Below are 13,822 nucleotides of genomic sequence, written 5' to 3'. Positions count from 1 at the left end.
TATGAAACCTTACGGATGCATTAGTTGCAAGAGTTGCACAACTATGCAACCACAGGGTTCGATTTAAAAAATAGTTTCATTTATTAACTCAAAATAATATTAATTACTATTTATTATTTTTGTCAAAATAATTTTAATTACTATTTATTATTTTTGTCAAAATAATTTTAATTACTATTTATTATTTTTGTTTATTTTTAATAGGGCTCACTACTTATCACTAAGTCCTAAGAGCCTGGGTTTCAAAGAAGACAAGTAACATAATGGCCAAGAACACCCCCTACCATCTATTAGGTTAAGGGTTCAAACATGTAAGATAGACTCATTTATAATTCTTTATCTTATTGTGCGTATGCAAAACTAAATCTTTTTACTCATAATACCAAGGATTACAAGTAGCATATTGGTGACTTACTAGCTTAACTATTGGAAGGTCTAAGGTTCGAGTCCCTAGAAGGTAGGATAATTGAATGCCATTTAATATTATATTTTAATTACTTTTATTTTATTTTAATACCACTCAATACACTCATTTTTACACATGAACAATAATAATGCAATTAACTAACTATAACTGTCACAATAATTTGTATATTTATTTGGGCATTTATGTGTGCACCCATATACTCAAATAAATATAGCTAGAATACCAAAGTAGGAAATCACACATCTAGCTTCATCTTTTCAAATCATTAAATCAAAAGATAAACCCAAATCCTTGAATCAGGTGACTGACTTCCTAATAGAGTTCTAGGTATAAGGGTGCCTATATGGATCATGATTTCATCTCCATATCAAAAAATTGTTTGAGGATTTTAAGGACACTCAAACATGTATAGCTAGGTGGAGTTGATGCTTGGTGCACACACGCACATAAAAGGAATGATGAGTGTAACATATGTAGATCTCCCATAGGAGTGAGTACAAATGCCTCCTTTCATCAAGAAGACACACCAAGAAAAGATACATGTACAACACATTGTGGGCTAGCAGGGTTAGCCAACATCATAATCATCAATAAAAAGAATACAATATCCATAGTAATAGCATCCATATAAACAAAATATCAAAACTATGTTTTGAAAACATAGTATAAAACATGATCTAAAGTATGATACTAAATAAAGATCAAAACATCCTATGTACAAATTTTAATCACATAATAGTGTCACAAGGTTAGGCATCACAAAATATGAATATGCCTAAACTACATTATCATGTTATTGATCTATAAGAATGTGAGGATACTATCTGAATATATATTTAACTGATATCTATTTCAACAATAATCAAATCACATGACTTCATATTTCCAAATAGATAATATCATTACGATTGATTTAGAAGGTTATCATGTAGATAGAGGATTATTATAGATCACTGGAGATTATATACATTAAGTAATATTCAAGATCCCAATAAAAAAACATATTATTGAACACTATCTTACATCATCGCATTCTTTGTCCTATATATATCATTGTCAAGCTAAATCACAAAACAAAATAGTTAGGATCAAATATTTAGACAAAAACCTATTTTCAATTGATTTTAGTGCACTAATTACTATTCGTAGTACTTCAAATTATATGTTAGGGGGAAGAAAAACATTATAGGAAGAGAAGGAAGACTCTAGGGACTGAACCAAGAATTTCTAAGAGGAAAAAGGATCTTCAATATCCTCAGGCTAAAGAGTAACAAATAAAAAAATTCATACTTTGTTTTGTCTATTTTTCTTGCAAAAGTGATCTTGTAGGTTCTACTATTGATCTACCAATGAGACAAGTTCAAGTTTTAGGCTAGTGGAGTATTTGGATTTAAACTATGTTGTTTTTATCATACTTTTATACAAATCTTTCTGCTTCGGTCCCTTATTTTGAAAATAAATAAATGCAAACTACTATAGGTCACTATGTACCTTGGAGATTGTTCAAGGGGACATAAGAGTGATGAAATTATTTAATGTTTGTAGTTGTACATCAAATTGAAAAAATGATTTTTGTGAGAGGAAACATATTTAAATAATTATTTATGTTACAAAATGGAGAAAAATCCCATCTTGGAATTTTCTCAGGGTAGGGGAAGAGTCATGGAAGAGATGAATTAAAATGACACCTCCTTAGGCACCTATTTAAAGAATTTTAAAGGTTTCCTCCTTAGGCGAATTGTTTGAGAAAGTTGTAAGGACTTTGATTGGCTATAGTGTATTTCTCGAATTTCATGTGTACTCATCCCAAGGGGTCATGGGATTTCCATCTCTGTCTCTGTCTCTATCTCTCTCTCTCTCTCACACACACACACACGCACGCACGCACGCACGCACGCACGCACACACACACACACACACACACACACACACACACACACACACACACACACAATTTTTTGGGCATTCACAACTACCTCCTTTTTATTATAGAGCTTGACAAGAAAAACTTATAGCTCCATATTGTACATCTATAAATCCTAAAATGCTATTTTTTTTAATAGATGAATTTATATTTTGTTTTATTAAGAAATAGAAAACAATTTTTTTTTTTACAAATTCATGTAATTATTTTTGTTATGCTATGCGTGATTGTTGGGTGTGTTAACCCTTTATGAAATGTAAGATAGAATATGTTTGGGTGTATAAGGGTATAACACTTCGTCAATTGATGTCAGAGTGAGAGTTATTGAGTGCGAAAATAACATAATAAATATAAGGTGATTTGTATTAGGACTTGCAGTTTTGTGATCAAGATTCCTCTACAAAGCTTAAGTGGTGGATAAAATGTTAGTTGAACAAATGTTGCTCAAGAAGAGGATTTAGTGCTCTCCATGGATGAAGACACTACAAGAGGAGTTTGTATAAGAGAGGAATGAAGAGGCCAAGATGTAAGTGACAATGAAATTATTGAGGAAGGAAGAAGAACAAGAGTCTATGAGAGATCCTAAAAAGGTAAGGCCATTTTCAAGATCAAGAAAAAGCTCAAAGATTAAGTCTTTACATTTTAATTTGTTATTCTAAATCTAGAGGAGTTGTTTTATTGGATTGATGATATGGAAGATTAATTTGGTTGTTAAGAAGTGGAAAATCATGAATCTAGGGTCAAATTAAAAAAAACCTATTCAAGAGAGAAGTTTAGATAAAGAGAACTAAAAGATGATTAGACAAGAGAATAAGGTGAGATTGAGTGGTGGAGTTCTTGATAATTATGAGCTCAATTTGCTAAAGGAGATTCAAATTTTGAAGCAACAAGGTACATTTTTGGATCACATAGAAGTATTTTATCTAAGCTTGATAAGAACACACCAATTACGAGGCCAACAAGAAAAAGGTAGTTGTTACATTAATGGGTTGAAATTGAGTATTCAGGAGGAGCTTAGTCTACTTAGAATGACAACTATTGAGGATGTTAACCAATTTGACATGAAGGTAGAAGAGAAGTTAAATAAAAAAGAAAAGAGAAGAAGGGTGATCATATGGAGAAAAAAATAAAGATTAGCAGAAGATTGTGTAAATAATTAGGTAGAAACCAAATTAATAAGGGAGATAATTCCTACCATCTCTATGATGAAACTAATGATCAAAGAGGAAGATGAAGTTTTGGATGGGGACCTAGAATTGGAGGCTTTCTAGGAACTTATTTCAAATACAAGGAAGTATATAGAGCACATGATTGTCTTTAGTATCAGAGAGTGGGAAAATAGAGGAATTGAGGGTAATGCACATGTTTCCCATAGAGATGAAGATGCCAATTCTTCACATTCCAAAGATGAAGGAGGAGGAGAGGTCCTTGTAACAAGAAGATCCTTTCTAAATTTAGAGGAACAAATAAGATGAAAATGTGACTTCATGTAGAGTTTGTAATGGAATTACTGATGGTGGTAATACTAAAGATCTCATGTTAGAAGAAATGGTTAAAAATTTGAAGTTGGAGAGGAGACATCATTAGCCATATTAGTTTATATTTGTAAAACAATGACAAAGATTTGGCAATGAATATTATTTTATAAAATTCAAGATTGGGAACTAAAATGACAAGATACTAGGTGACATCATGCCTATGGAGATTTGTCACATGTTGTAGGTTGTAGGTCTGGGATTATTAATCAAGTTTGGAAACCAATATTTTACAACAACCTCAGCAAAGAAAAATGTGATAAATTTGTAACTTCAAATAAAGGAATACATATTTATACAGTTTAGTAGAATAAAATAAACATAGACAAATCTAGATTCTTCTATTTAATCAAGTTTTAGTTATTTTTGTCATTATTCAACACATTGAAACTTATTGATTTTATATTTTATTTTCAATTTTATTATTAGTCCCACCTATAAATAGGCAAAGACTAAAGTTTTCATATCACTTTTATCTATTAAGTCATTTCTTGGAAACTGTGAGTAGCTTTTTTATACTATAGTTCAAGTAGAAAATATCTTATTAAATTGTAATTTTGTTATTTAATTCTTACTTTTGCTCTATGATAATGGGTGCTATTTACTTACTTTCTAAGTTGGAAATTATTTTATTTATAATTTTATATTAAAAAGTTTTGTTATTAGATTGTTGGTATTTGTTTTCAAACATCATCTTGGTAAAAAATTTATCCTTTTTTACTTTTTAAAAATGTTGTATTTATTTTCAGATAATAATTTTAATGTACAAATGTAAATAATTAATTTTTCCAAACACTTTAGTGTGTGATATAGCTTAACTAGATTTATATTGGTAATTGAAATATTCTTTTTACATTAAGTCAATTTCTAAAGATTTTAGGATGATGTAGTTATGTAGTTTCCGATTCAAAACTCATTGACTCCTATTTTAAACATAGCGAGAATTCTCTCCATAATTATATTTGCTCATAAATTGTTCAAATATGTCATATAAAGATATATTTCTATAAATATATATTTTTTAATTGCAACAAATTTCCACAATCCATGATATTCTATTTATGCTTCTAGGTGAGATTGTGTGCGAGTTTATTAGCATCAATGTTTTAGATCATACTCATGTTTTTTCTTAGCTCTCTCATCCTGATGATGGATCATTGAGTATGATCTAAAACGTTGATGCTAATAAACTCACACACAATCTCATCCAGAAGCATAAATAGAATTATTTTCTTATAAAATATTTTATAATTAATAATTATAAATTAATTGTAAAATTTTACATTCATATTATAATAGATTGATTTAATATGAAATATTATACAACAATTTATGCAACACAAGTGGCAATAGTAGAATAAATCACTTCCTTTCAAGAAATACAAATTAGTTGCAATGCAACACACACAACACTTGTTTTAAATTTTTACCCACTAGTTCAATGGCTTAGCTAGCACAAGATCACTATGTTTGCACAACCTTGTTGATTGTTTCACCAACAAATTATCTAAACGGCAATATCCCAAAACAATTTATAAATCTATCAACAAATATAATTAATATTATTTAATTAATTTTTAATGAATCATTTATTTTAATTTTATAAATATCTAATATTTAAATTATGCAATTTTGAAGTTTTAACATTTCTTATTAGTCAAATTATAGTATTTAAGTATGACATAATTAACAAGTGCCACGTATTCACTTGTACTTGCCCTTATAGTTTAGAAATTGTTGATAATATATATAATACTACTTACACTTATTGATTTAAAATATCATTGTACTCATTTAATGAATTGAGTATTTTTTTTATGAAAAATATATTTATAGATTAGAATGATATAATGTATTATTGTTTAAAATATCATTGTAATATTTTGAAATTGGATTTTGAGTTTCATTAATAAATTGAGAGATTAGAATGAGTACAACACTACTTACTACTTACAATTGTACTCGTTAATAAATTGATAGAGTAAATTTCAAAATTATTAAAATATATATTTAATTTTTTTTTTTGTATCTAAGTCATATTAATATTATAATAATAACTATTTACATTTTTGAAAAAAAGGGGTAAAAACTTTATTAAGAATTAGAAAGCATTAATACATAGCGCTCTAGAACCAAAGGTCCCAACAAGAAGCATAAGGATAGTCCCAAACAGAGAAAAGACAACCAACACCATCATCTATCATCATTCTCCACCCTATCATCATCCAAAATACTCCTCAAGTTAAAACAGAGCTCTTGAGGAACCAACTCCCATTCCTCAATCCTCCATCCTTCGGCATGCTCTGAAGCCCATTTCACCAAACAGTCAGCTGCCCTATTCCACTCCCTTGGAATATGAGAAAAAGTCACCAATTCCATCAAAGAATTGATTTGCAAAATTTGTTGCACAATCCTAGCCAATTGCCAGTTAACATCAGACACTTTATGCTCAATAAGTAAGTTGATTAAAACTTTAGAGTCTGACTCACAAACAATTCTTCTCCAGCCTTGTGCATGAGCTTTCTCAAGAGTAGCAAGAATAGCCAATCCTTCCACTAGGTTAATGGTTTGAATCCCTTCATAGCTCGAGAAGATAAAAACCATAGAGCCCATAGCATCTCTACCAATCCCATCGATACCAGCCAGACTCGAATTACCCCTTGAAGATCCATCAGTATTGATCTTAAAGATCCCGTATGGGGGAGGCTACCATTTACCAACCCTGTCAATTTTTTGCTTCTCACGATGTCATCTCCTAGCCCTCGTTAATGCCAAAGAAGACTCCAAAATCCACAATCTCTCCACCAACTCTGTATCTCGTTTCCCTAAAGGTAATTCCACTTCACACTTAGCCTCCACTGTCTCTTGAATCATGCCCAATATCCTCTGCCAAATTTGTTGCACTAGCCGCTGCTCACCACAAAAAATCCTTCGATTGTGCTCCAACTAAATTTGCCATAATAAGAAGATAGGCCTCACAAACCATACCTCCTGCAGGAAAGGAGCCATCGTAGGAGGTCGTCCCATCCCCTACCAAAACTCAATCAAGGAGGAAGCATGGACACAAGGTGCTACCCAAACTCCCCACCAAAAATGCCAAAGCTGCAGAGTGAAAGAGCACTGAAAAAAAATGGGCAGAGTCCTCCTCGTTAACCCCGCACATAACACAAATAGAAGGGTCGTGGAATCCTCTTTGCCTGATATTATCCCAAGTCAAACATTTATTCCAAGTCAACATCCAAATAAAACAATTGCACTTTGGCCAAGATAGTTTGTTCCAAACCTTCTTCCACCACTGCACTTCAGGTAGAACCATCTTATGAGACACTAATCTGTTGTATCTAGAGGCAACTATATAGGTCCAGTTAGGATTGGGAGACCAGGTCAACACATCGTCCTCCCGAAGAGAACAACATCTTCTATTGGAAAGGATATTTTGCAGCATAGCACACTCCTGCAAATCAACAACTGGCCATTCATCTGGAGACTTCCATTTAGCCATTTCTAGCTAACCACAGGGGAAAAAGGACTTAAAATCACTCAGCCTAGACCAACCAGCCTCCAGAAACTGCTAATACAAAATCCCCAAGTTAGGAAACTGAGATATTATTTGGGGAAATCCATCCCAAGAGTCTGACCAGAATTGAGCCTCCCCCCCCTCTTGCAAATCCAAAATAATCCATCCTTAATAAGCTTAGCCCCTTTCTTTAAAGTATCCCAAATCACAGATCCCTTCCCCCCAAGTGGATACCTGGAAATATCAAGATGAGAAATCCCTGGGAGATAGTTCTATGAAAGAACCATCGCCCAGCTCTTATCCTGCTCATTACACCACTGCTAGTAGAGTTTAGCAGCCAAAGCCTCACCTGACAAAGCCGATTGCCTCAAGCCAAGATCCCCATAATGCTTCGAACTACGTACCCCTTCCCATTTAACCAAACTCCATTTGGAGGTCTCCAAGCAGCTTGCCCATAAAAATTGGTGCATCACAGAATCCAGATCCTTAAGGAAGCCTGTAGGAGCAACTTGGAGCATGCATCTATAAATGGGAAAAGCCTGCACAACTGACTTAATCAACTGGACACGAACGACAAAGGATAACCAACGGTGAGTCCAATGATTAACTTTCACCCGAAATTTATCCAAAATAACCTACCAAGACTCCTTGGGAAGCCTACTCACGGAGATGGGAATGCCAAGATACTTCAATGGAAGATTCCCAATTTGAAACCTCAGAGTGTGAGCAATCCTTTGTTGAATAGGGCCCGAAGTATTGAAGAAGTAGATGGATGACTTTCCCTCATTAATCTGTTGTCCATAGGCAACCAAGTACACATCCAAGACTCTACGAAGATTAGATGCCTCCCTCATTGTAGCCATCCCCATCAAAGCAGTATCATCTACAAATTGTAGGTGAGTCTGCGGAGGAAAAGTTCCACCCCATCTCCAACCTTGAATAGCTCCAGACCCCACATTCTATTTAATCCATTTGCCCAAACCTTCTGCCAAAAGAATAAACAAATAAGGGGAGAGAGGGTCTCCTTAACGAAGCCCCCTTGAGGCCCCAAAAAGCTCAGAATGACTCCCATTAATAAGCACTGAGAAAGAGACCGAAGTAACACAACTCCAAACCCATTGAGTCCAATCTTTTGCAAAGCCAAAGGCATTAAGAACCCTCCACAGGAAGGACCACCTTACTTTGTCATAAGCCTTTTCCATATCTAATTTGATAAACATCACTTTTTCTTTTGATTTGGCCATAGAATGGATGACCTCAGTAGCAATAACAATCCCATCTAGAATTTGCCTACCCACCACAAAACCACTTTGCTCCTTGGAAATCAAATCAGCAAGCCCCTTCTTTAACCTATCTTCCATAAGCTTGGAAATAATTTTGTAAATAACATTGCATAAAGAGATGGGCCAAAATTGGCTCAACCTATCAGCCCCCTCCTGCTTGGGGATAAGAGCAAGAAAAGTAGCATTTAAAGCCCTTAACATCTACTAATTGTGTTGAGACTCCTGAACCACAACTAGGAGGTCAAATTTGATGATATCCCAGAACTCTTGATAAAATTCAATGGGGAAGCCATCAAGTTCTGGTGCCTTTCCTTTCTTCATATTAAAAACAACCCCTTCAAGCTCCTCAATCAAGATGTCCCTCATGAGCTGTTGATTCATCTCTTCAGTCACTAGGGTGGGAATACAACAAAGAACATGGGCTTCCTCAGGAGACCCCCCTCGCGAGTCCTCTCTAAAGAGATATTCAAAGTACTGTATTGCCTCCCTAAACATTTTTGGAAAAGAAGAAAGATGCTCTCCCCTCTCATTCACTAACCCCAAGATAGAGTTACCATGCCTCCTGGCCTTCACCGAGTTGGAGAAGAAAGAAGTATTTTTGTCCCCTTCTTGAAGCCACTCGATCCGCGCCTTTTGTTTCCAATACATTTCCTCTCGCATTTCCCATTCTTGAAGCAATCTCATAGCCCGAGCCTCATCCTGAAGCAATTCAACTGTTACCCCTTCCTCTCTTATCCTTCTTGTGATATCATCCAAATCTGCCTGAGCCCAAGCCTTTTCATGGAATAGATTCCCATAGTGCAACCGATTCCATTGTTTGAGCTCAAACTTAACATATTGAAGGAGCTTAGCAAAAATATACATAGAAGTACCATAGGTTGGTCTACCTTTCTTCCACCAATCAGATACCAAATCATACAAGGATGAGTCTCGAAGCCACATAAGTTGGAACCTAAAATAAGGCTTCCGAAGCACCCGAGTTGAAAATGTAGAAAGTTTAATAGGCCAATGATCTGATCCTCTCCAATCTAGGATCTCTGAGCAAGATGATTGCAACCCCCTAATCTAGTAACAAGAAACTAGGAACCGATCTAACCTTTTTGCAATACAAAACTTTCCACTCTGATGATTGTTCTAGGTGAACTGACCATTGATAGGTTTAATATCCACAAGGTTCAAGGAATTAATATTGTCTTGAAGCAGCAGTGCAGAAGGCTCTAGTCTTCCAGTACCACCCCACTTCTCAGCTAGCTCACAAATAGCATTGAAATCTCCAACCAAAATCCAAGGGTGAAAGGGAAACATGCTATGAATCAGCCTGATATGGGACCACAAAACTTGTTTACCCTGGAAATCAGTAGGAGCATAAATGTTGGAAAATAATATAACTTCCCCTATCTCTAAGCAAGTAGCAATCATGGACAGAGAGGATCTAGAGGAAATCCACCAAAGAGGCTGGATTTTTTTGGGATTCCATAAACAGGCCAAACCCCCAGAAGCACCATGAGCTCCAATGCACTGGCCTTCGCCATTACTCCACAACCTAGGCTTTAGACCATGCATACTCTTCACAGATAACTTAGTTTCCTACAAAAAAAGAACATCAGGACTATGTCTTATGACTAACTCACGAACAATTTTTTGTCTAGGGCCACTATTCAAACCTCGCACATTCCATGATAAAACAATCATTTCAAGGGGCATGAGAAAATAGAATCTAGAGGCTTAACTGCCCCCGACTCCACCAAATTCTCACCAGCTAATTTAATCTTTTCTACATCCTTTTTTTGGCTCGGTTTAACCAATATCTCTGCCCCACCCTTCTTGATATCCTTCTGCATAATACCCAGTTTGGGAGGAGGCTTAATCTTCCCTACCGAGCTTGAACCAATGTGCTACCCAACAGTTAGGTAATCCATACTTGCTGTTGTAACAATGGCCAAGGGTTCCTGCACCTCTGAATTGCCCTTTTGCTGATGAACATCCAATTGCCTACACTCATCCCCTATGGGATCCATAGTAGACTCAATAACAGGATCCTCTTGAGCTAAGTCCATAAGTCCATTATCCAAAGTAATCAAACCCGGATTCACCTCTTGTTGGAAAAGCTCATCCAACACCTCAAACCTGTTAAATGTATCATCCTGCCTTTCTTTAAAAGACCTCTTTTGACCCCTATTCTGATTTTGATCCCTGACCAGAACAAAACCATCAGAAGCCCTTGTCTTATCAGTAGATATTTTCTTTCCTTTATCTGTCTCAGGAGGCTTGCTCACAGGCTGTGACTGAAGGGATTCCCAAGGTTTATTCCTTGGGCATCTTCGCTGCAGATGCCCATATTCTTAACACAAGTGACAATGAAAAGGAAGAGTTTCATAATCCAATTGCTGCACCCAAGAATAAGAACCCGCACACATTTCTATTGCCTCTGGTAGAGGCTTACTAAGATCAATTTCAACACAAATGCAAGCAAAAGTCATTACCTTTTTCCCCAAGGTCTGCGATGAAGTCCCTATAGGAATTCCAAGCACTAAAGCCAAAAGATGTAACACATCCTCTCGACAACATTCCATTGAGAACCTTGGCAAACGAACCCATACTAGGACACAATTAGGTAGCTCCTCTGCAGGGTTGAATCCAACATGCCATGGTTTGATAAACAACCCAACCTTATTGTGGAAATACAGACCTCCTTCAAACACCCTATTGCAATCAGCAATACAATTGAAAGTAACCATGAAATAGTTATTTTCCAGCAACATTATCTCCATTTCCCCTTCCGACTCCCAAGTCCTCTGAATCCAAACCTCCAAGAATTGCAAGGAAACCCTCATTCCGAAGAACTTGCATTATAGGGAGTGATTCGAATAATATTCAACATCATCCGCGATCATTTCAACCGGCATAACTAGTTTTGGCCTCTCCTTGCACCTCTCGAGACAAATATTGGTCTTCGTAATCCTTGTGCCATTAGATGGCCCTACATCAATAGTCTCAGAGTTTTGAGCGAACAAGTTGTTGTCAATAGTCTTCATCCCTTGATTTAACACTTTAGGGCCTAAAGCCGCTCGAAAATCCATGTTCGGAATCTCCATTGCAATCTCCCCCTTAGCTTCAGCCATTAACAAACACCACCAATTCGAAAAGGGAGACCCCTCCCCCTCTCTAAATCCAATCCCTTTAGCTTTAAACCTACAACTATACACCTCTGTCCTCCACCAAATAGAAAAAACCAAGGCTGTGAGTATACAAGTACCCAACAACAACGCCCACTGCCCACACATGATACAGAACATTAGGAGGCACAAAATGACTCTCGTGCGTAGCAAAAGATGTCTCCTTCAGAACTTAGCCCAATCTGCAGCTCGAAAAGATGATACACCCAGTCCGCAGCCCTTTGAACACCAAACTGCCCCACTGCAGCGCTCAGAAAATAGCAAATCGAGCTAGGGCACGAGTGCCCTAGCTCCAGACGCAGACAAAAAACTCCATCATCCCCCAATCACTTTTTACCAAAATTCAATAATAACTATTTACATTATTAGTATATATGTTTTGAGAAAAATAATCATGTAAGATAATATCATTATTATTGTACTTGTCGTAGGCTAGTACTATTATATTCAATTTACATGACTAGTGAATGAGTTCTACACAAATGAACCAATTACAGTGATGTATTTTCATTTCATTTCAATATGTCTAAAATTTCAATTTTTAAATTAATTAAATATGTTCTTAAAAATAATTTATCTCAAATATAATTGGCTCAAATAATTTGGTCTTATAAGACCCCTTTTTTCGGAACTCCATCATGGTGCATTTTTACTGTCGACATTTTAGAAGATAATTTATAAATATGCATATGTAACATTGTAAATAAACATAATTGCATTTGTCTGTTATGTAAAAGCATGATAAATTTGGTTTTTCATAGATGTATTGAATATTTCATATATTTATTTTAATATTTATGATTCTAACTAATTATAAATTTATTTAAAATGTGCTCTCATTAACTCAATACAATTATTTTTTAAAAATATATATTTTGATAGCTACAAAACCTATTTTAAGAGTTATGCTTGATTCATCTCCATCCTTGGACATCACTATTATCAGGTTCCTCTTGCAACTATTGGTAGTTAGCATTGTAGTTTCCAGGCATATGATTTTGCTGTAATAATTTAGAATCAGATTTTGGCATTATTGTAGTCATTATTGTAAGCCCATAGCAACATTGTACATGAGAATGAATTCAATAAAGGAGATATATGTTGCATGCCATTTGTTTGACAAAATGTCCATCTAATAGCATATATGATCAGCATATAGTTGTATGTCAATTGTTTGTCAAAATGTCAATTGGTTAAAGGTATGCATTCCATATCTAGTTTCCATGTATATGCATTGATAGTACCAAAAGAATTGCACTTGCATATTAGTTCATTATAAGAGGCATTATAATAGCATTTGCAAATTTCTAAGCATTAAAAGGCAACATGCAAGTGTTTGACAATATTCCTTGAGCTAAAATTAGTCAGTTTGAGCAAGGGATATTACATTGGTATCAGAGCCAAGTTCTACCATCCTAAGGGTTTAGCAATCACAAGCTACCTGGGGTTGGCTCTTATAGATTTTTCACTATCAAGTGAGCTTTGTTTGATAAGGAACAAGATTTTATCAGGCATCCAAACACCATTGGTGACAGGCAAGAGTGTAGCCCACCAAGAGACAATAGGAATGAGGATCAAGAAACAAGGGAATTTTATAGAGCAATGGTTACATGACAAGAACGAATGGCTCAGGCTTTGTAGGCGCTCACCACCATGGTTGAGCACATGAACCCACAAGATGGAAGGAATCAGGAAAAAGGGGATAATAGAAGTGTAGTGGGATCACCTAGGACTCATAAAACTCTTTCCAGAATAGTAGATAGGCCCACACATCCTACTTTTGTTATAGAGGAACCAGTACAAGAATCAATAGAGGAAGTTGAGGATGAGACATTTGCAGATATCCTTATGGCTACAAATGATGAATGGAAATTATTGGCACCACAAGTTTGGGAGAGGATGACCTTTGAATGCTTTGTAAATTAGAGGAGAGAACATTATAGGTCACTCAGACATAATA

At 35.3% G+C, this 13,822-nt stretch overlaps 1 protein-coding gene across 1 annotated transcript; it reads right to left on the bottom strand.

Annotated features, from left to right (window-relative positions):
• Positions 1-7,723: 7,723 nt before the first annotated feature.
• LOC149575700 (uncharacterized) lies at positions 7,724-8,764 on the bottom strand. Its single transcript, XM_089816065.1, has 3 exons — positions 8,519-8,764; positions 8,069-8,362; positions 7,724-7,963 (listed from the first exon to the last, which is right to left on the bottom strand). The coding sequence occupies exons 1-3, from the start codon at positions 8,762-8,764 to the stop codon at positions 7,724-7,726; spliced, it is 780 nt and encodes a 259-aa protein (XP_089672191.1).
• Positions 8,765-13,822: the final 5,058 nt, after the last annotated feature.

This window comes from Cupressus sempervirens, chromosome 2, assembly GCF_028749045.1.
Source record: "Cupressus sempervirens isolate cs-2001-9-10 chromosome 2, ASM2874904v1, whole genome shotgun sequence".
Lineage (NCBI taxonomy): Eukaryota > Viridiplantae > Streptophyta > Pinopsida > Cupressales > Cupressaceae > Cupressus > Cupressus sempervirens.
This window is presented reverse-complemented; position numbering and strand designations above follow the sequence as displayed.

Coding starts and splice junctions, on each gene's coding strand:
- LOC149575700 (XM_089816065.1), bottom strand. CDS start 8,764: ATGGAAGATAGGTTAAAGAAGGGGCTTGCTGATTTGATTTCCAAGGAG. Junction 8,363..8,518: donor CAAAAGATTGGACTCAATGG/GTTTGGAGTTGT, acceptor TGGATTAAATAG/AATGTGGGGTCTGGAGCTAT. Junction 7,964..8,068: donor ATCTTGGCATTCCCATCTCC/GTGAGTAGGCTT, acceptor GTTCGTGTCCAG/TTGATTAAGTCAGTTGTGCA.